The sequence below is a fragment of the Capricornis sumatraensis genome, chromosome 23 (assembly GCF_032405125.1).
Source record: "Capricornis sumatraensis isolate serow.1 chromosome 23, serow.2, whole genome shotgun sequence".
NCBI classification, from domain to species: domain Eukaryota; kingdom Metazoa; phylum Chordata; class Mammalia; order Artiodactyla; family Bovidae; genus Capricornis; species Capricornis sumatraensis.
In genome coordinates, this window is record NC_091091.1 from 44,182,483 (window position 1) to 44,205,500 (window position 23,018).

The 23,018-nt window shown below is 60.4% G+C and overlaps 1 protein-coding gene across 2 annotated transcripts in view; it reads left to right on the forward strand.

The window, feature by feature from the left end:
* Window positions 1–20,531, forward strand: part of LHPP (phospholysine phosphohistidine inorganic pyrophosphate phosphatase) — a 126,260-nt gene extending 105,729 nt beyond the window's left edge. For both annotated transcript variants that reach the window (XM_068961621.1, XM_068961622.1), the window contains one exon: window positions 19,741–20,531. In XM_068961621.1, the coding sequence (XP_068817722.1) occupies window positions 19,741–19,837 (97 nt within the window). In that variant the 3' untranslated portion in view covers window positions 19,838–20,531. The remainder of the gene's footprint in view (window positions 1–19,740) is intronic.
* Window positions 20,532–23,018: the final 2,487 nt, after the last annotated feature.

Genomic DNA, 23,018 nt, shown 5'->3' on the forward strand with positions numbered 1-23,018 from the left:
AGGTGATTCTGATAAGCAGCTGGATCTGAAAACTTGCATTTTCATCTCCTGTCCAATGTTAGGCCTCTAGAAAGGGGACTGACAGCACCCTCAGGTTCTGAGGAAGAAGTCAGGTTGTTCTTGCTGAAGAACCTCATTGAGGAACAAGGTAAGACCCCCTTCCTCCACCTGGTCACACAGTCAGTCAGTTCTGCCACTCAGTCGTGTCCGACTCTTTGCGACCCCGTGGGCTGCAGCACAGCAGGCCTCCCTGTCCATCACCAACTCCCGGAGGTGGTTCAAACTCATGTCCATTGAGTCAGTAATGCCATCCAACCATCTCATCCTCTGTCGTCCCCTTCTCCTCCTGCCTTCAATCTTTCCCAGCATCAGGGTCTTTTCCAGTGAGTCAGTTCTTCACATCAGGTGGCCAAAGGATTGGAGCTTCAGCTTCAACATCAGTCCTTCCAATGAACCCTCAGGACTGATCTCCTTTAGGATGGACTGGTTGGATCTTCTTGCAGTCCAATGGACTCTCAAGAGTCTTCTTCAACACTACAGTTCAAAAGCATCAATTCTTTGGCACTCAGCTTTCTTTATAGTCCAACTCTCACATCCATGCATGATTACTGGAAAAACCATAGCTTTGACTAGACGGACCTTTGTTGGCAAAGTAATGTCTCTGCTTTTTAATATGCTGTCTAAGCTGGTCATAACTTGGTCACACAGTGGACAAGTTAATTCTTAGTTTATGTGACAGTAAGGCAAGGAGGAAACCTGGGGGAGGGGAGAATGAGGGGGAGGGGAGAATGAGGGGGAGGGGAGAATGAGGGGGCGGGGCTCCATGAGATGTTAAACATAGCATAGCGCCTCCATCCCTGGGACTGTGTAGGAACACCTGGGCCGAGGGACAGGTGAGGGATGGTGTTCCTGTGGTTCCAGGCCCAGGCCAGAGTGTGGCGCCCAGAAAGGAGCAGCGTGGCAGATGGCACCCGGGGCCCTGCCTTCTGTGGGATCTTCAAGCCACATGGTGCCCAGGGGAGGTGGGTCCTGTTACCCTCCTTCCCCTCAGCACCAGGCCGGCCTGCCCACGATCCCATCCCGGCACACCTGAGCCCTTCACACCTGAGCCCAAGGCTCAAGTCCCCAAGGGCACTGGAGGGGGAACCGAGGCTGAGAGGGCTAAAAGAGAAGACGGGTCACTGGGGCTGCCCCATACCCGGGGAGCACCGTGGCCTCACAATCCTGAGCTTAAACCACTGCCCTCGGCCAGGTACCCCCACCCCATCCATAAAGGAGACAGCACCCCCTTGAAGATCCCTGAGCCAGAGTTCTGGAGGACTGCCACCATCCCCGCTCACAGCCAGGTGGGAGTTGCTCTCAGGCCAAGTGAGTGAGTGGAAGTCACTCAGTCGTGTCCGACTCTTTGCGACCCCATGGACTGTACAGTCCATGGAATTCTCCAGGCCAGAATACTAGAGTGGGTAGCCTTTCCCTTCTCCAGGGGATCTTCCCAACCCAGGGATCTAACCCAGATCTCCCTCATTGCAGGCAGATTTTTTACCAGCTGAGCCACAAAGGAAGCTCCCAGGCCAAAGGGCTGTCTTACTGGGGCTGGCTTGTGGCTTCCCAGTAAATCGTGGGGCAGGACAGGGTCTGAGGGACATCAGAGCAGTGTTGAGTGAGTGTTCTGGAGGAGCCCCTCGCCCTCCCGGGCTGGAGATGAATCTGAAGAAAACAGGGTTCCGTCTCGGAACCGTCCAGGGCTCGGCGGCCCGCCAGGAGCCGGGGCAGCTTGGACGGGGTCCCTGCCCGCACAATCGGCCCAGTATGGGGCACGCCACCCCCGGCAGGCTGGCGTCCCCGAGGGCCAGAATGAATGGCCCCCCTCACTGGGCGGCTTCGCCCATTTACGAGGTGCCGTCTGGACTGTGATGAATAAGTGGCATCCGTCAGCTTTTTTGGGGAACCCGGCCAGGGTGGAAGGCGCTAAATCAACATGGGTGAGGGGCGCCGGGCTCTCCACTGTTTCACTCCTGGCCCGCACCAGCCCATGCCTCAGTTTCCCCATTGGTGCCCACTCCCTGATGCCCGGCCCCTGCCCTGTAAGTGCAGGTGCGTGAGAGTCTTGGCAGGAAGGGAGCCCAGGACCCCCCTCTGCCCGGGGCTTGGAGTGCGGGGGGAGCTGGCTTAGCTCTCTGGGAGGGCAGCCCATCCCATCTCAGTGCAGCCTCCCAGGGGCTGTCTCAAGCCGGGGTCCGCCCCTCCCTGGGCCTCAGTTTTCTTCACCTGAGAAATGAAGGGGCTGTACCCTAAAGTCCCTCCAACTCCTGGGCTCGGGGTTGGATTTACCATGTTTGGGGCTTGTTCCATCCTCTGGGTATGGGGAAGATGCCAGCGTTGGAGGCAGAATCTGAGTCCCAGCCCCACCACGTGCTGGCCATGTGGCCTGAAGCAAACCCCTTACTCTCCTGTGTCCTTGTCTCCAGGGTGTAAGATGTGATGTCTTTGCCAGCTGGACCTCAAGGAGGTACCACCAAGGATGTGCTGGGCGGACCCCCCAGGGCTCCCTCTCCCCAGGGCAGTGGGTTCAGGCCTCTCTGACACTGTGGGCAGGTGGGCAGAGGCTCCAGGGTAAGGCCAGCCCCAAGTGGCATTTGTTGGCTATTGCAGGTACCTCCGGCCCCAAGGTTACCGCGGCCCACCTGGAAATCCCCTGCAGTCAATGGATACGAGCTACAGAGCTGGTGGCATTTGCCATGCCCGGCTCTGGCCCCAAGATTAGGGCTGGCCAGGACTGTCCCTCCCACGGGGGGTGAGTTGCTGGACCTAGGGGAGTCGCCGTGGCTCTTATTATATCTGGCTGGTCTGGAGCATACCCTTGACTGTCCAGCCTCCTTAATACCACCAGTGAAGCAGTGGCAAGACCAAACTAGAACTTTTGCTTTTCTTATTATAAGCTTCATTAAGACAGCTTTACTGCAGCCTCCAAGGGAACTGGGAGGAACAGTCCCAGCTGTCATCCCCCCATGCTCAGATGGCTGTTCATCGCCTCTGGGTTCCCGCCAGCCCCCTTGGTAGCCGTGGTCACGTGTGTGCGTCCCTCTCCCCTCCCCTGACCGATGTCCACAGCAGCATCTTATTTTACGGAGCAGATCAAACATACTAGACTTAAGTGCTCCCCCTGCGGTTTGACTGGTTTGGACTGGTTCCTCTTGTACCTGTAGCCTTTGTCCTTCGATTCAGCTCACTTTTTCTGAAAACCGTCCTCGTGCCAGACTCTGTAAGAGGTTCCTTGGGGATGAAGTTCTTAGGGAAGGATGAAGTTCTTAGGGAAGGTTTCCAGGAACGGGACTGAAGCCTTTAATCCTTTTTATGGATCTTAATATCTTCAGCCACGTGACCTCCAACAGAGGGCTGTCCGCTTGCATCCCTGGGGAGGAGGGCGGCTAAGTAGAGTAGAGAAGGATGTGTCAGGACAAACGGAGAGACCGCACGCCTGCCACATGCAGGGGGACAGGGGGACGGGGGCCTGTCCCAGAGGCAGGGCTGCCGTCCATGGGCACCTCCCCGCCCTCCACGGGGGACAGTCCTTGTGAACAGGTGCATCCATCTCAGCGAGCAGCCCCTGGAAGCGTTTCGTGATGACTGCCTGGGATGGTTTGGCCGTTTCGGTACCTCCCAGAGTCTGTCCGTGGTGGCCGTCACCCCGCCTCGTCACCCCGAGCGCACGCTGACTTCCACTCCCAGCATGCAGTGTCCTGTCTGGGTCTCGCAGGGACAAGGGGAAGTCACCTGCCCCGGTAGACGTGGACCCTCACCCAGGGCCCCTGTGCGAAGTGCTCCCTCCAGGAGCACACACAGGAGTGCTCCCCACTGTGGCCCCTGCCGGCCTTGGGACTGGGAGGGTCTCCTTCCCCCCACTTTTCACAAGAGCAGCCCATGCTCCGAGCTCAGGGGTGGGGGGAGACCAGGCCGTGGCACGGGTTGGGCAGCTGACCCTGGGAGCAGGTCCCGAGCGAGCTGGAGGCAAGTCCTTCTTCCGCCCTGTTTGTGCTGGAGGCTCCTGATTGTGGTTAGAAGGTGACAGGTGATTGACTCGGGGGCCCTCACAGCACATGAGCGCTCGGCGCCTGGCATCCCGTGTTTCATTTGCGGTCTCATTTAACGGGGCCAGCTGTCCCCTCACGATGGAGCGAGTCCCCCGCATGTGAGGCCTCAGGGTCCCCCTTAGCCAGCTTGGAGGGGCATCCCGTGCATGCAGGGACCCCGGGCGGGCCGAGTGAACGGGGAGGGCACGCAGCAGGCTGCCCAGGGAGGGAGCGACTGCCACCCCACCCTGCAGGCGCCCTGCGAGACCCGCGATGTGCACGGTTGGAACTGAGCAGGAAAATCCATGCATGGAGCTCGTTAATAAAGCAAAAAGGGCAAGTGAAGTCGCTCAGTTGTGTCTGACTCTTTTCGACCCCATGGACTGTAGCCCACCGGGCTCCTCCATCCATGGGATTCTCCAGGCAAGAACACTAGAATGGGTTGGCATTTCCTTCTCCAGGGGGTCTTCCCAGCCCAGGGGTCGAACCCGGGTCTCCTGCACAGCAAGCAGACGCTTTACCGTCGGAGCCACCAGGGAAGCCCCGTGAAGAACCCCAGGCTCTAAAGCTCCGCTTGGCTCCTGGGACTGCCCCCAGCTGCCTGTGCTGCACCAGCCTGCTCACCCCCACCCCCCACCTCATCTGTCCCAGGTCAGCATCTGCCTCAGTCACCTGTCAGCCCCTAAGGTGGGCTGTCCACCCCCATGTGGGAGAAAGGAGCTGGAGAGCCAGGAGGGTCAGCTGAAACCCCCGGGGTTTTATGAGTGGAGAATCCAAAGTCCAAAGAGGAGAAGGGACTTCTCTGAACTCGGGGTGTCCAGGTGGGAACTCGGAAGCAAGTGGGAGCAGTTTGGGAAACCCTTGGCTGAACAAGCCAGCGACCCACTGAATAGGACATTGGGAAGTCAGGGGACCAGGTTGAGCCAGTCTTGGAGCCATGCAACAGCCACTTGGAGGGAGGTGGCTAGAGGTCCGCTCATCCGGGAAGAAGGCCTTTCTCAGCTCCTGCAGACCCTCACCTCCCCACCCACTGCTGGGTCCCTGCTGTGCTTGAGGCCACGCAAGCCCCCGCGTGGGCAGGGCCAAGACCCTCCTGGTCTCTGCTGCTGGAACGGTTGTCTCTCATGAACAGTCTGCTTCTCTGCAAACTCGATTTCCCTCTTTGCCTTGGCTGCCTGGGAACTCAAGGGTACGTTTTTTTTTTTAATTACCTATTTATATGGCCGCACCGGTCCTAGTTGGTGGCACGCGTGATCTTTAGCGTGGCTTGTGGACTCTTAGGTGCAGCATGTGGGATCTGGTTCCTTGACCAGGGATTGAACCTGGGCCCCTGCATTGGGAGCATGGCATCTTAGCCTCTGGACCACCTGGAAAGTCCCGACATTGTTTGGTTCAAACTCAAGTTTCTGACACTGTCCTAAATGTCACTGTGTGTCTTTCTAGTCTACCTGGGACAATTGAAAAAAAAAAAAAACCAAAAGCCCCACCCTTTGTTTCATACATGTTGTCCTGCGTTTTGGGAGCCTTTCTCACTGGTGTGTGTTGTTTCATTGTATGATTGGCCCACAGTTCTTCATTCTGCGATTGATGGACATGGGTTGTTTCTTGCTCGGGGTCGCTCTGCACAGGGCCGATGGAACGTTCCTGTCCACGTCTCTTGGTGGCCGCGGGGCCGTTTCAGGCACGCACCCACGGTGGAATCCCGGGGTCACCCCATTCGTGTGTTTAGCGTTAGGAAATGCTGTGTCTGCCGAGTGTTTTCTGGATGCCGCAGCCGTTCACACGTCCCTTGCTGGTGAGAGGAGCCCCCTGCTCATGCGCTGCCAGACCTCCCTGCTGCCCCTCTGGCTATTCTGGTGGGCGTGCAGGGTGTCCTGCTCTGAATTCACCTAAGCCTGCTGGCTCTGATGCTCGTGAGCACCTCGAGCTGCCTTTGGCCGCTGGACCTCCTGGTTTGTGAGGTTCCAGTCTTAACCCTTTGAAGTGGCACACACACAACAAAGTAGGTGAAGTGTCCCACGTGAGCCCCCGGGGTAGGGGCATGGAGCTGATGAAACTGCACGCTCTGCGGAATGAGAGCTCCGCACGCTGGTCCCTGAGCAGCAGCCGGGAGGCTCAGCCTGGCCCATCACCTTTGGAGACTTCCCTCCTGAGCTAACGGACAGGACAGGGCTTCTGGGTTCGAGCCCTGCTCCTCCATGAGCTCTGGGCAAGTTCCTCCTCACCCATCCCAAATCTCGATTTCCTCACCTTTCAAGGGGAGTGGGGTATGGGTGCCCTCCATCAAGGACTGCCTCGTGAGAACCAGGGCCTGGGGGGTGCAGGCTGAGGGCCAGCTGTGCTGGCCACGGGGACTCCCTGGCCCGGTCTAGCCTCCAGAGGAGGAGACGGGTGGCATGTGTCGGGGAGGCAGGGAGTGACCTCCCGGGAGATCCGGCCTTCGGAGAGCCCATCATAGGGGCTGGGCCAGCTGGTTTTAATCTAAACACACACCAGGTGTTCCCCATGTTTTTATCAAAACACTCTGAACAGCTGCCAGGGTCTCGTCTGCCGGAGGGTGGGCCCCCTGCCCACCACCTGCTAGCCCAGCCCCCTGGCTCCTGGTGGGGCTTGGACAGTGCTTCCGGCAGGTTGGGAAGGAAGGCAGAGGGGCCCTCTCAGCACTGCTGTGTGACCCCAGGCAGGCCACTTGCCCTCTCTGAGTCTCCACTTTGTCAGCTGTAAGATAGGGGCAGTAGCGCCTATCTCCCGGGTTGCTGCACAAACCACAGCAGCTGCAGCACCGTACGTTCCCGTGTGAGTCCCCCAGGGGAGAGGGCCTCAGTGACTGTCACTATTATGAACAATATTATGAACGGAGCATCCTGTCAGCTTGGAGACAAGGGCCCCGAGGGCAGGGCTTCGGGGCACTGGCTGGTTCAGCCTCCCCCAGGGGCTCCCCCTTCCCTCCCCAAGGAGTCCTAGGGTCCCCAGGCACAGTCACCCAGCGTCTCTGCAAGCGCTGCCTCGGCCCCACCGAGCAGGAGTGCGGCGCTTGTCCCCTGCGGCCTGGCTGCACCCTGGGGAGGGTCCCCCCCAAGATCCGTGGTCCTTGGGATATTCTCCGCAGGTGGCTGCGGCTCTCCAGACACCGAGCCCGATGTGAGCATCTCACGCCTACCTTGTGGGCTCTGCCCCTCCCCTCGGGTCAGAGCAGCCTGCAAGGGCTCTTCACCCTCCCCATCCAGCGCCTGCCGGCCAGCCACCCCCCCAGACCACACGCCCGCTGTGCCCGCCCTCCATGCATCTTCCCCCTGCCTCTCCCCCACGGCCCTGGGAGGGGGTCTTTCCAGATCCACTCACGAGAGATGCGGGGCTCCGAGTGTTTCCTCAAGGCCACACAGCAGTCAGGGCCAGCCTAGTCCAAAGCCGGGGTTAGGCACCCTCTGACCAGCCCAGCAGGCACCCCCCGGCTCTCCCTTGCCCTGGCCCGGGTGTGGTTGTAATTAGGGGCCTCCAGGGTCAGACCTGAGATATCTTCTGGGACCGGAAAAGAGGAAAGGAGAGAGAAACCACCCTCGCTGCTTGACAACGTGTGGGAGTCACAGGGGGTGTGTGTGATGGCTAACTGCTCAAGCCTGACTTGGGGTGCCCTGGGGGTTCCCTGCATGCCAAGGAGCTCTGCCTGCTCCGTTGACAGAGCCACCCTCTTTGGGGTGCTCTTCCCATGACTCTCAAAGGTCCCAAGTGGATTCCCCGTGTCTCTGAGGCTGAGTGGGTGTTCATTCACTCATCCAGGGGGTAGGATGGGTCCCAGAGACCATGGTGGCGGGTGGGGGCACGGTTCTTTCTGAGTCAGACTTTACAAAAAGGAGGGAGCACGAGAGCATGTTCTAGGCAGTGACATGGACAGTTGGGGAACGTGAGTGTGTGGACACCCGAGCTGGGGGGTTATAGGAGGGTGTCGCTGGCGGGCTCTGGGGCAACCTCGTGGGCCACGTGAAGGAGACTGGATTTAGACTTGCTGGGAGTGGGGAAGCACAGGGCGGGCGCCTGCCCGACACCTTGGACCCCTCGTGGTTACTAGTGCAGCCCCCAGCTTCTGTGAGCCTCTGCGTCCAGCACCCACGCCTGCAGCATGGTCCCTGCCCTTGGGTGTTGGAGCCTGCTTAGCGTGAAGACGCAGAGCTCTGCAGGCCTGGGTGGGCGCAGGGGGCTTGCCTCTTTGGGTTCAGTGACAGTGGCCGCTAGCAGTGTCGTGTTCATGGTGACACGTTTATGCCTCTGAGAGCCTGGGTTTGTGGGAGAGGGTTCATTCTGGTGAACGCTTCTCCAGAAGGGAGCTCTCCGTGGCCTGGCGCTCGGGGCCTGGGCAGTGAGCCTCCCCACGAAGGTGAGGATCCAGATTGCGTGTGCCCCATGGAAGGGGCGGGACAGTGAGGCCGGGTGGGACTCCCGGGCCCAGAGCCTCAGACACCTGCCTTCCTGCCTCATGGCCTTGGGGACGGACTGGCCCCCATGCCCAGGTTTCTAGGCAGTTCAGGCTCACAGGGAGCCAGATGCCTGGCGAGGATATGCAGCTCCCAATGGTCAGAAGGAAGGAGGCCCCTTTCTTGTCTGCTCAGGCAGTTGGCTGATTGTTCCTGTCTCTGCCAGCTCCCAGCAGACAGCCACCATAGGGATGCCCCTGACCTCAGGGAGCTCAGGATTTGGAGGGAGCGTCACCCAGGCAACCAGACACTGCAGCACAGTGTAACCAGTGCTCCAGTGGGGTCAACACAGGTTGACCACAGAGCACAGAAGGGGCACCTAACTGAGACAAGGGCCGGGAGCAAGGCTTCAGGGAAGGCTTCCTGGAGGAGGTGGCTTGTTCCTTGAGAAATGAGTCCCGGAAAGCCAGTGATGCTGGGGCAGGGCAGCAAATTCAGAGACTCGCACGGGCAGGCAGGAAATGTGGTGGAGGGGACTGGGCCTGGTCTAAGAATGGGGAGACGATAGGGAGTGGTGGGGAGTGTGGTGAACCAGAAGCCGCTCGCCCACTCCAGGGAGCGGCTGCCACGCGGTATCTGCTGGCCTTGCCTATGGAATCCCCAGCCCAGGCTTAGGAGTCTTTCAGATTTTCAAACGAAGTCAAGTTGCCAGCTCCTGTTCTCGAAACACTCTTACGTGGGCCCCACCTGGACACATCCAGGGGTCCCTGGTTTGTGACTCTGGCCTCACTGTGCTTATGCATCGGGCAAAGGCCGAGGCAGGGGCTCCAGCCAGGGTTGGAGGTCAGGGGACGTTGTTTGTCAGCATGAGGAAGCCTCTCAAGTCTGCGAACGGGCCAGCGGGCGGCCATGCGGCACCACCCACTCACGTCTGCAAGCCCCAACTCGGTTCTCAGCACGCCAGGTGCCCGCAGCCACCGGGCAGGGAGAACCTCACAGGAAACAGCTAGTGCATCAGGTCAGTTCTGGTTGAAAAGGTACCACCAGGCTGAAACACCCATAAACAGGCCCGTTTCCTTCCTGCGGGCAGAGGGGACCCAGGGCGGATGCCAGGGTCCACGGCTCGGACCCCCACTGCCCTCTGCCTGGTTCCTCCTGGGTGAAACAGGCCTGGGCACCGGGCGCCGCAGGCCCAGCTCAGGAGTTCTGGGGTCTGCCATGAGGGGTGGGGGGCGGGGTGGTGCTCTGCAGCTCCAGGGTGGACCGTGCCGTTCTTTCCCTCATTGGTGTCTCACAAACACCCTGCTGTCCTCTGGGTGTTAGTCAAAGGTAGCAAACCCTTCCTGGGGCCCACCTCCGGCCGGGGGCTAACCCAGAGGCCAGGGTGCACCCCTGCCCACGGGCCTCTTGGCCTGGCCAGAGATCAGCCAGCACATCAGCGATTCCCAGACGCACAGTCTGTCCCGTGTGCCAAGGGCAGAATCACTAGAGTGAGAGCCTGTGTTTAAATCCGGACACACAGGATTGAGGTCCCAGTGCTGCCATTCCCTGCCTGTGACTGTGGGCAGGCTCCCCCCCTCACCCCCCATCATGGGTCTGTGGTCATCTCTAGAACAGGCCATCCCGGTGCCCACCGTGGGCCATCGTGCAGGGAACATGGGAGGCGCTCCTCGAAGCCCGCCCGCAGCAGCCGTGGGTCCGGTGCCCAGCTATCCCCCTGGCCTTGTGGTGCAGTGTCTGTGGCTCACCCATGCCCCCAGCCCGGTGAGCTTTGCCTGCATCCTGGAACCTGCCTGCGGGCGAGGTGGGCCCTCGAATCAGTGGCAGATTCCTCTGCAGCCTCAATTCACACACCAGGTCCAGCAATGCCTCCTCCTGGTGGGAGAGACTCCTGGTCCTTCCCAGCTGGAGAAGGGCTCAGCCATCCTGAGTGGGGTTCTGGGCCCTGGGGCGCCACATGCCTGAAGGAGAGGGGGTGTCCGGGAAATGGCCGAGGCTGCAAGGTGCTCAACACAGGTGTGACCCTCTCTTCTCTCTGGGGGGCAACCCTGCGCGCCCCCCTCCCGCCCCAGCCCACATGTGCACACGCACAGCCGGTGTCTTCCAGCTGGTGGGCCCGGGACCCTCCCCCATCTTTAGATCCTCCTACAAGCAGAGGCTGCAGGGAGGGTCAGGGGAGGCAGCCAACCCGCTGTGCCCCTGCCCATCCCCCTGTGATGTCAGCTCCAGGCTCCACAGTTGGGTCCCCAAGGGGCCTGGCTCACCTGGGTGCACCTCTTTGTCATTTACACAAAGGTCCATGGGGAGGGGATACTCTGGGGGAAGCTTTTCCTCCCCACCCCACCCCATTGCCCCTTACAGAGGAGCAGACAGCCAGACGGACAGGGGAGGCCCAGGCACCTGCCAGGAAAGAAGGCCCCTGGGGCGTTCCCCCACCCCCACCCTCCAGCAGAGCTCTGACCTCGGGGAGGCTCAGTCAGGAGAAGTGTGTCGCCGTCTGCCTTCAGGCCAGGGAGCCCCGGGAAGTCCTCAGAGGGGCCTGAGGCCAGGACTGTCTAAGCCTGGGTTTTTATTTCAGTATATTACCCACCATGTGATTTTAAGGTGTCCAGAGGGGGCCCCCCCACCGTCTGCATGAGCGGGTTGGGTGACCGAGGGGCGGGAGGAGGGGCGCGGGGGGCTCCGGGCTGCTCTGCTCCACCGAGGCTGGGCCCAAACAGGTGAGACGGAGGGCGGGCAGTGGGGGACCCAGAGGCCAGGGAAGCCAAGGGTGTGGTGGGTTGGGCTCTGACACACACGCCTGAGGCCCGGGCTGGTTTCTGAGTGAGGCCAGGGATCCACGCCTGGAGCCCATAAGCGGTCCAGGCAGGATGATGGAGGGCGGGGGTCCTCGTCTCCGAGGTGCCTTCCTTGCAAGCAGGGACTGAGTCGGAGTCCCGGTGTGAAGGAGGGCTCGGCGGCTCTTGGCAGGCTCCAGGCTCAGGCTCTGCAGAGACCAGCTCCTGCCTCAGTTTCTCCATCCACAGCAGGACTAAACCAGGTGCCTGGGGTGTCAGCCTAGGTCTGGGCCCACCCCACCCCACCTCTGAGATCTGTGGCCAGGAGCACCCTCCCGGGCCACCCCACCATGAGGTCGCACCTGCCAGCAGCCGGCGCAGGCCGGGGATCACTGGCTTGCCCCTCTGGGTCCTAGCAAACTGCTCTCTGGACGGCGAGCATCCTGGGCCAGCAGGTGGACTGCGAGAAGCCCCATCCATCTTTGGACCATGGCCGGTGATGGGGATCTCATCACCTGCCCTCAGAAGAAAGTGGACGAGGGCAGGTGGAAGCAGGTCCTGGCATGCACCCCCTGGCATCTACAGGAGGCCACGCGCTGGCCTGTACCATCTTAGGAACAGGCGTTCAGGCCCCCGGGGTCTTGGACTCCAGCGGCTCAGCTGGAAAGACACCCTTGGCTCCACCTTGTCACCTCCGGCCCACAAATCAAGGCCCTCTCTGCCCTTTTCTTCCAACTTCATCAGCACAGCCCGGAGTTGGCGTCAGCCTCGGCTGGGTCACTCGCCCTGGAGCCAGGGCCCAGTTCCTCAAATCCACGTGACCAGCCAGCCTGCCCTAGCGCCCAGCCCTTGGCCACCCGGGGTGCGGCCAGTGCTTCCAAAACCATCCAGACAAGGACGCACGCCACGCCCAGTACGGGCAGCGCCGTGGCCTCTGGTCTCTGCCCAGCCCTGTCCTGGAGCAGACCGGGCTGGGGGGTGGGGGCGGGTGGCCCTGTGTCCTCGAGAATGTCACAGGGAGGTCCCCTTGGTCAGCGGAACCAGGGAGGAGGAGGTGGGCGTGGCGACTGCGTCTTGCTGGGCTCCTCTGCTGGGCGTCCAGCCGCCATGTTCGGTGGGCCGGCACAAAGATGGGCCCTGTGAAGCTGTCCAGGCCAACACAGACTAGCCTTGCTCTCTGCCTCTGCCGTTGCTTCCTCCTCTCGCTCACGGGGCGTGAGGGGCGGAATAACTAACAGGCGGGGTGCCCGTCTGGGTGGGGGCCTTGTTCATTTACTGGTTGGCAGATCCTTCCTGGGTGCCTGTGTGGCCCACGTGGGTGGTCACCCGGGCAGGAAGCCCGGCCCCTCCTTCTAGGCAGCTCAGGTCAGCTGGGGCTTGGCCAGCATGGTATGAGAGTTGGGGGCAGGGCGGCAAGTTCTGGGTGCTCAGAAAAGAAAGCAGCTTGCTACGGAGCATAGAGTTGGAGACGGGAGCAGGTGGGTGAGGCTTTGAAGGATGAGTAGGAGTTTGCAGGTGGAGCAGGACCTGGCGATCGTGCCTTTCTGGGACGTAGTGTGGACAGAGGTGTGGGAGAGCATGGACTGTCTGAAGAGGGGTGGGCTCTGGACTTAGGGCGACTGAGAGGACACCCCATTAGGACAGACTTGTCTGCTCTGCTGAGGAGCTGGGCTGTGATGTGGGCAATAGGGAGTTTACCCAGAGAGAGGTGGGAGCTGGGGAGGAGAGAGGATCTGCACGGTCCCCAGGCTCACACTCAACCGGAGACTCCTGGACACTGCCCCCACACAGGAGCCTGGGAGGGCAGAGGCACCCACCTCCCCTCAGCCCACAGCCTCCCAGGGAAACTGCCTCTGCTTCCAACTTCGGAGAATGACCTGAGGGCCATGCTCACATGGATGGCAGGGACCGGGATCTAGCCTAATGCCCCTTCTTCTAGAAGCTTCCTTGATCCCCACATTCAGTGCCACGCTGTCGCTTCAGTCGTGTCCGACTGTGAGACCCTATGGACTGTAGCCCGCCGGGCTCCTCTGTCTATGGGATTCTCCAGGCAAGAATATTGCAGTGAGTCGCCATGCCCTCCTCCAGGGGATATTCCCGACCCAGGAATCGAACCCGTGTCTCTTATGTCTCCTGCATTGCCAGGCGGATTACCTATCGCCTCCCAAATTCCCTCAGACCCCACACCCTGTCCTTCCGTTCTCAGCTCTGGTTACGACTTTGAATGTGGGACTGGACCGTGGGCTCGGGGAGGGCAGAGGGCAAAGGCTGAGCGGCCGAAGAAGGCCTCCCCTCGAGGGACCCCCGGGTGCAGGCGAGGTGCCAGGTGCTTCATTCTCAGTGACCCCGCGCGCCGGACCACACGCCCACCTTACAGATGAGGAGACCGAGGTCACAGAAAGTGAAGAGACGCCGGCTGGGAAGAGAGCAGGGAGCCCCCCCTCCGTGGGCCTGGGGCGGTCCCACTCGGGAGGAGGTCGTTGAGTTGGAGGGCTGCTGCAGTCGCAACCCCCGTGGGGGCCCCAGCCGAGCCTCAGGATACAGAGAGGAGCCTCTCCTAATCCCCCAGGGGGGAGAGGGGCTCGGGGACTCTGGTGTCTGCTCCGCCACGCTTCCGTGTTCCGTTTCTCTTTCTTACCTTCCTCCCTCCACCTGTCCCTCTCTGCTCCCCACCCCGAGGGTCTCTCTGCCCCCTGCTGTCTCCCCCCTTTTCCCTCTGTTTTCTTTCTCTCTGTCTGACTCGCTTTCTCTCTCCTCCCTCCTTGTCCTCTTTTCCCGGGTGCGTGTGTCCCTGTCTGCTCGTCGGAATCTCTACTCCTATCTCACTCCTCCCGCCTCCCAGTCCTCCCGCCTCGCAGTCCTCCCGCCTCCCAGTCCTCCCCTCTCAGTCCTCCTGCCTCCCAGTCCTCCCCCTCTCAGTCCTCCTGCCTCCCAGTCTTCCTGCCTCCCAGTCCTCCCCCTCCCAGTCCTCCCCTCCCAGTCCTCCCACCTCCCAGTCCTCCCACCTCCCAGTCCTCCCCTCTCAATCCTCCTGCCTCAGTCCTCCTACCTCTCAGTCCTCCCCCTCCAAGTCCTCCCCCTCGCAGTCCTCCCCCTCGCAGTCCTCCCCCTCCCAGTCCTCCCCCTCTCAGTCCTCCCCCTCCCAGTCCTCCCCCTCACAGTCCTCCCCCTCACAGTCCTCCCGCCTCGCAGTCCTCCCGCCTCGCAGTCCTCCCGTCTCGCAGTCCTCCCCTCAGTCCTCCCCCAGCCCCCCGTCCTCCCCCTCTCAGTCCTCACCCCCTCAGTCCTCCCACCTCCCAGTCCTCCCGCCTCCCCCCTTCCTCCCCAGCACATCCAGCGCTGTCCGAGCAGGGCCTGCTCAAAGGCCAGGGGTGCCTCTCAGCCTCTTTGTCCATCACCCTCTGCTTCTGTTCCCACTGCCAAAGGGCATGTCTCTGCTGGGCTTCTTGGTTCAGCTTCTGTAGTGTGACCTCTTTGAGGCCCCAAGGGTCACAGATCACCAGCCGGCATAGCCTGTAGTCTTCTCCCAACCAGTTCGGCCAGGCGTAGCGGCCTCGAGGGCCTCAGGGCGAGCGGGCCTGGACTGGGGCCCCCGGGAGAGCCAGCCGCGGCCCACGGCAGCGTCACGTAATTACGACATGAAAGTCCACGATTTCCTCTGTGTGTTGGCAAACAGCGGCTGGCTGCTAATGCAATCCTTTCTTTTAATGGATTCTTGAATTCAAATTATATGTAATTAAGCATAATTAGCCGCGTACCCATCTCGGCTTGTACTGCATGCCACGTGGGGCCGCCTAGGATCTCATTAGGAGGCATCTTCTTTCTCGGGCCGATTTCTGGTTCCCTCTCCGGGTGGAGTTGGTTCAACTGGACAGTGAACCTGGCCTGGGGGCTGGAGAAGGTCCGAGGCGAGCAGTCCTGGGGCCAGCCACCCCAGCAAGGATGGGAGATGAAGACTCGGTGGGGGGGTGTTTGCTGGAAAAGGTTGCGCTCTGCTTTGAGGACGCTCTGCCCGCCATCCCCACCCCATTGCGGTGGAGAGAAAGGTCAGGGATCTGACTTTGAGGGGCACACAGAGAGGGCACAGCGGGTGTCAGCACCTGGGCGGGCATGGCCTGAAGACATCCCCCTCCCTGACAGCCTTCTTCTGAGTGGGGGCTGGGCACCCCCACACGTCGGTGAGCTGGGCCTCAGGGCCGCCCTCCGCGAGGGAAACCCGTAAGGGCGCTTCTGCGCGGTGTAGAGCCGCAGCCTCACGCACACAGGCTGAGCATGTGACAGGGGATGTCCCCTCGGGTCCTGCCTCCCTGCCAGCCCCACCCCCTGGCCCCCGCTGCAATGCTGCCCCCCCTCACCCAGCTCACTGTCTTCCCTGTACCTCGCACGCCGATGGGTCTCCATCCGTTCGTGCCATCTGTCTGCCCCCCCACCAGTCTCCCTGCCTGGCCCACTCCCAGCAGCTGGCCGAGTCCTCACTGGCCATGATCTCGGTGCCGAATCTGCCTCTGGGCCTGCCCCCTCCAGCCATGTGTGTCTCTGCATGCCTCCCGGGAGCACCCCCCATCCAGAGGCTAGGGACTCCATGCTTGGAGGTGTGCCAGCTCACTGGTGGGCACCAGGTGGGTGAGGGGTGGAGCTGTGCTGTGCTCAGCCCACCAATGAGGAAACCGAGGCAGAGGGGCGGTTTGTCGCAGTGGGTCTGCTGCCCGTTCAGGAGCTCCATCTCCATCTCTCAGGGCCCAGCTCGCTGCGCCCTGGGCCAGGCCGCTCCCATCTCAGGGGGAGCTGCCCAGAGAGGAGTCCCTCACCCGCCTGCTTCAAAAAGACCTGAGCAAGGGGGGCATCCCTCAGTATGTTCAGGGGAGGGGTTGTCTGCACCCTAGGAGGGCCTGGGCGGAGAGCCCCGAGTTCCAAGGAGGAAGACCCTCCTGCAGGAAGGGCTGTCCGCAGAGACCCCAGACCCACTGGGAGGCCATGAGTTCCCCTCCCTGGGGGAATGGGAAGGGAGGGGCCCTGGAGGGCGGACGGCCAGAGCCGGGGGCCCACGAGCCTTTGCTGGGAAGGCCCAGGAGGCAGCGGCTTGAGGCTTGTAGGCCATGTGCTCTGCGTTCTCTTCTTTTCACAAACTTTTAAATATGTAGAAACCATTCTTAGCTCGAGTGCTGTTCAAAAACAGGCTGCTGGTATGGTTTGATCCATGGGCCACAGAGAATAACCGCCACGATGGGAAACAGACACCTCTACATGTGAGTTTGGGCTTTCCAGGTGATCAAGAATCCACCTGCCAGCACAGGAGGTGCAGGAGACACGGGTTTGATCCCTGGGTCGGGAGGATCCCCTGGAGGAGGAAATGGCAGCCCACTCCAGGATTCTTGCCTGGCGGGCCACAGTCCACAGGGTCGCAGAGTCAGGACACGGCTGAAGCAACTGAGAATGGAATATGTGTTTATATGCGACTTTTTAATTAAACTTTCAAGGTAAAAATACCTCAAGCGTGACCCTACGTGTGTTTTACATGTTCCGTGTCAAGTGCACGGAACGTGAACAGTGCGATGCTCTTTCCACCATGAGCCACCCCCGTAATCACCACCTGGGTCAGGATCTAGAACACTGCCACTCCATCCCCCAAGAGGAAACCGTCTTCTGGCCTCTGCCCAGGAGACTGGCATTACCCACTCTGGAACTTGACACGAACAGGGAACCAACTCAAGCCTGGGTTCCTTGAGCCCAGCTTCTTGCACCCGTCGCGATGTCTGTGGGGGCAGCCTGGCAGCCGGGGGGGGCTCACTGTGGGTGGTGGTGGTGTCCTGGGCCCTTGGACGGGTGCACGCACTGCCCCGTTGATGGACATTTGTGCAGTTTCTGCCTTTTTTCCTATTATGACCGAAGATGCCGGGAACATTCTAACACGTGTTCTTGGTGAACATGCCGATGCCCTTTTGTTGTGTTGCCTGCCTAGAGTGGACTTGTGGCTCACAAATAGGTGCCAACACCGTTGTCCAGAGTGTGTGCCACGTACAACTTTTCGACAGTTAACAAGCACGAATTTCAGCACCGACACTGGGTAATTTGGGTCCTAAATTCCCGTGTTCACTAGATGTTTGGATCTGGCAAGAGTGAAATAATAATCCTTTAAATACCTCCACTGACGAAGAGTTGCTGATCTGTGGGCAAGGGCGAGGGTCGTTGTGTGCTTGTCACACTTGAGAAGACCAGGAGCGATGCCCAATGCCTGCCTGCCTTGGCACCTGCAGGTGGCCTCTGCTGGGACGAGGCGCTGCCCACGGGGGCTTCCTGGAGGGGTAGGAACATGTGTACCCACATGCCTGGAGGCTCTGGCACCCAGAATCAGGCCGGGAGTCAGAAGAACCGGGTCAGATCTGGGTCTGCCCTCCCTGCTGTGTGACCTCGAGCAAGTCTCTGAACCTCTCTGATCCCCCATTTTGTCACCTGCTTCCACCCTGGGGATGGAAGGAGAAGAGGATGGGAGATGGGTGACGGCTGTGCCTGGGGGCGGGGCTGCAGCAGGCAGAGAAGTGGCCTCAGCCCATACAAGACTGTGGGCAAGTGAGCAGAGGCCCTGGGGAGGAGGACAGGGCAGAGTCAAAGGCGGGCCTGCTCAGTTGTAAGGAGCATCCACACTTCTCGCTCCCACATCCCTGCCCCTCTCAGGTCTCAGCAGCCCTGGGCAGAAGGCCTCCATGCCACCAGGCTGAAAGAGAATGTGCCTGGGATGCCCCTGACGGTCCAGAGGTTAGGACTCCACGATGCCACTGTAGGGGGCACAGGTTCGATCCCTGGTCAGGGAGGCTAGGATCCCACAAGCCACGTGGCAAACTCACCCCCCTCCAGCCCCCACAAAAGGTGCCTTTGCTCAGTTCAGTTCAGGTGCTCAGTGGTGTCTGACTCTTTGTGACCCCATGGACTGTAGCATGCCAGGCTTCCCTGTCCATTACCAATTCCCGGAGTTTGCTCAAACTCATGTCCATTGAGTCGGTGATGGCATCCAACCATCTCATCCTCTGTCCTCCCCTTCTCCTCCTGCCTTCAGTCTTTCTTAGCATCAGGGTCTTTTCCAATGAGTCAGTTCTTTGCATCAGGTGGCCAAAGGATTGGAGTTTCAGCTTCAACATCAGTCCTTCCAAAGAATATTCAGAATATTCCTTCCAAAGAATATCCATCCTTTAGGATGGACTTGTTGGATCTCCTTGCAGTCCAAGGGACTCTCAAGAGTCTTCTCCAACACCACAGTTCAAAAGCATCAATTCTTTGGTGCTCAGCTTTCTTTATGGTCCAACTCCCACATCTATTCATGACTACTGGAAAAACCATAGCTTTGACTAGACGGACCTTTGTTGGCAAAGTAATGTCTCTGCTTTTTAATGTGCTGTCTAGGTTAGTCATAACTTTCCTTCCAAGGAGCAAGCGTCTTTTAATTCCATGGCCTTTGCTCAGGATGGCCATTTTAGGGTCAAGTGCTTTTTCAATATCAAAACTTTACAAAGGGGCAACCTGACTTTTAGGATGTTGTCAGAACCCACTTCAGCCACTTCTTCCCAGGGGGCGTCCGAGGTGGCAGCCCCACTACTCGGTGGGTGCACTCTCGTGCTTGCCCAGGGTCCTTGGCTCAGACCTTCGGGTGATGCCAGCAGCAGCCCCTCCGTGTGGGATGCTGCACCGGGGTGTCCCCCCGCCCCGCCCCTGCCACCAATCTCCAGCCCACGAGCAGTGTTGGGGGGGGTGCCTTCCTGTCACCAGGGCCCCACACTCCAGTTGATAGCTCACCCTCCAGGCCGCTCCCACAACTGTCAAGGCTCCGGGGGTCGTCCCCAGGAGCCCACCCCGAGCCCCTGCCCCCTCCTGGGACTAAGGCTGCAGTCCCGTTAGTTCCCCTCCCCATCCCACTTCTGCTGGGAGCCTGGCTCAGCCTGCAGCCCCCGCATGAGGTGTGGGGGCCCCATGGACACCCGCGCTCATCGTGTGGCCTCACTGCCCTTGTTCTCCGCGTCCAGCGGGGCCTCGGGGAATAGAGGAGGGCGCAGATGCAGGGTTTGGGCGTCCTCGCCCCCCAGATCTCAGCTGGAGAGCAGCTTTGCGAGGAGCCTTCCTCTGCTGGGTGGTGCAGCCTCTGGGGGGTACATGGGCCCCGCTGTCCGGGGCATGATGCTTCTGCTGGCAGCATGGACGGAGCAGGTGCCAGCGGCCACTCTGCCACGGGGCTCTGAGCAAGCTACCCACAGGAGGGGCTCAGGGAAGAGTCCGGGCAGAGCGAGGCCTGGGTGCTTCTGAGTTGGGGTGGCCGGGACTCCGGCATGGGGAGGACAGGGACTGCACCGGCCAAGGCCAGCCCAGCCTGATGGGACGCAGAAGGGCCTGGAACTCTCCGAGGGCAAGGCCGGGCCTGTGCTGAAAGCTGGGAAGGCAGTGACCTCAGAGGGCCACCTAGGGGTTACTGACTGGCTAACCCACCATCCTGCCCTCCAGGCCCAGCGACGAGCACCATCCGGAAGTCAAGGCTGATGGATACGTGGACAACCTCGCGGAGGCCGTGGACCTGCTCCTGCAGCATGCAAACAAGTGACGGGCCTTCTGGGAGGGCCCCGCCTCCTGCCACCCTGCCCCGGGCCCAGACCACCCAGGGTGCTGCCCTCGGCCCTGGACAAGCAGGCAAGAGGGTGCCAGCCAGGCAGTTCTGGGCCCCCGAGCCACCAGCTCCTCCTCTGTCTCCCTCTACTGACCCCCTCCTCCCCTCACCCTCCCCAGACACATCTCCCAGCCTCCTGGAGGGAGTTTGATCCCCGCTGATGGCCTATCCCATCTATTTGTCCCTCTCCCGACAGGTGGGAAGACTTGTTGAATGCCCACACCCACCCTCTCTCCATTCACACCACGTCCTTTAAACACCTGAGTCCAATCAGGCGTTTGGCCACTGTCTTTGAGTGAACAGTCCCTGTGCTTTAGGGAGGCGCCTGGAGGAAGCAGGGGTCTCCCAGGCACTGTCCTTGCAGGCAGAGCTGAGCCAGGCTCCTCGGGACTGCCCGGCGGCTCCAGCCCCCACCCAGTGTCAGAGTGGGCACTCAGCGCTACCCATGCACCTCCCAAACCATGCAGCCCTCTCCCCATCCCATCCCCTCTGAAGCTAAAACAGTGGCTCCCAGGGCCACTCTGCCGTGCTTCAGCGTGAGAACTCGAACCTCTGGACGCCAGGTTGTGGGTGGAGGGTACCTGCTGGAGCCTTAACTCTGTAGACTTGTCACCCCCAGGAAATTAATGGTGAAATAAACTCTGCCCTGACCTGCAGTAACTCAGGCTCTAACTGCTCGGGGGCTGGGAGGACCGTCCCTGATCCCACCCTGGACTTGACCCCTACACATCAGAGGGCCTGTGCCCCGAGACACCTCGCCTGCCTCAAGCCCTTCATTCAGCAGAGGGGGGGGACACTGAGGCCCCATGGGGACCAAGTGGATGGGCAAGCATGGGCCTCCGCTCAGGGTGGTGAGCTGTAGGCTTTCTGAATTCACCCACTGCCCAGGTTTCAGGTTTCAGAATCAGTCAGCAGGACAGATAACTTGATTGCTCTGTTTCTTCCCAAATCCGTCCAGAAGCCACTGACAGATCTTGGGAGACTTCTCATAAAAGAGCTCATGAGTCCTCCAGGACAGGACTCCCATGAGACAAAGGCAGGTGATGATAAAACGCTCTGCCTGAATCCGAGTCCCCTGGCCTGTTAAATCAGGATTAGAAAGATGGTGCTGGGTCTTCTCATGGAAATGAGAGGTCACTGGTCAGGCTGGTGGTGTTGGCTTGCGAGGGAGGCGGGGCATTTGGCCTATCAGCTGGAAAATAGGCAGATGCCCTGCCCCTGGAGGGGGTCCCCTAATCCCAGCTCTTTAGGCGACGAGCTGGGTGCTATAGGCAGGCACGAGGTGGCTGCGATTCACCAGGGCTCGGAGGGTGACTGTGAGGGAGCAGGCTGGCAGCCTCCCGTTCGGCTTGTTCCCTTTTTTCATCTTGCCCTTTTCGTGGGCCACCCTTGCCCGCTGTCCTCGGCAGGGGCCTGCAGCCAGGGTTAATGGGGCTCTGGAGGAAGGCGACTGGTGGTTCCCGCTTTGCAAGCTGCTGCCCAGGAGTGGGACACAGGGTGACCCCTGCTTTGGGCAGAGAACATACCACCTCCCGCCCTGAGCTGTGGGTTCAGTGAAGTCGACACTGTCACCTCCCCCTTTCACAGGTAAGGAAACTGAGGTGCTCGAATCAGAGTCTGACTCTGCATCCCAGGCCCTTTCTGGTCCTTTCCGCAGTCCCTCCACGGGGGGTGGCCTGTGGTGGACCTGGTGGCTGTGACTTTCCAGGCGAGGGGCGCCCTGGCGTCCTCCCCCTGGAGATGCAGTGTCTCAGGATCGAGGTCCAGCCCTACTCTGGGGGCGCCGTGTACCGCCTGAGCCTCAGCCACTTTCTGTGTGTGCTGTTGCTCACTCAGTAGTGCCGCCCAACTCTTTGCAACCCCTGGACTTCGCAACCCCAGGCTCCTCTGTCCATGGGATTCTCCAGGCAAGAATACTGGAGTGGGTTGCCATTCCCTTCTCCAGAGGATCTTCCTGACCCAGGGATTGAACCCAGGTCTCCCGCATTGCGGGCAGATTCTTTACCAGCTGAGCCACCAGGGAAGTCCAAGACCCTGATGCTGGGAAAGATTGAGGGCAGGAGGAGAAGGGGACGACAGAGGACGAGATGGCTGGATGGCATCACCGACTCAATGGACGTGAGTTTGAGTAAGCTCTGGGAGTTGGTGATGGACAGGGAAGCCTGGCGTGCTGCAGTCCATGGGGTCACAAAGAGTCAGACAGGACTGAGCGACTGAACTGAACAGACAGTAAGGAATCTGCCTGCAATGTGGGAGACCCAAGTTCCATCCCTGGGTCAGGAAGATCCCCTGGAGTCAGAAATGGCAACCCACTCCAGTATGGGAAATCCCATGGACAGAGGAGCCTGGTGGGCTACAGTCCATGGGGTCGCAGACAGTCAGATATGACTGAGCAATTAACACGTAAGATGATAAAAGCAACATGTGCCATTATAGGAACATCAACAGAAAAGTTCAGACAGGAACCAGAGCCTCTCGGAGCCCAACTGCTGTTAACATTTGGGTGCGTTTCCTTCCACCCCGCTCCACGTGAAGATAAATGTTTGAACAATTGGGATCGCACCATACGTGGAGGGTGGTCCTGGGGTTTTTTTGGTGTTGATTCTCTCACTTAAGCCCCAGGAATGTTACAAGCCCTGTTTGCACATGAGGAGGCTGCTCAGAGGCAGCCTATGTCCTGGTGGCCCACGGATGGTTCCCCTGTTGGCTGTGGGTGGCCCTCAGTGGGGCCGGACCCAACAGCAGGCCCAGAGCTTGTGCTCGAGGTGGCGTCCCCCGCCACCTCCGCCCCTGGGGAGGCACCACGGGGGATGCTGAGCTGGGATGTGCCGTAACCAGACCCGAGCCCTGCCATGGATGTGGCCTGAGGTGGGCGAGTAAGGAGCTATTAGGGTCGTAGGTCCATCCAGGTCCACTCTAGGGGAGCCTGCTCTGCCAGTCATGGGGAGCATGAGGCAGGGTCTCTGGGCCCCTGGCCTTGGGACTAGCAAGGCTGCCGGGGAGGGCACGAGGCTCCTCCCACCCCCAGCCTCAGCCTCGCCTCACCTGCTTCATGAACTGCGCATTCATGGGCCTGTTTGAAAAAGGAAGAGCGGCTAAACAGAAGACAAGGACAGTC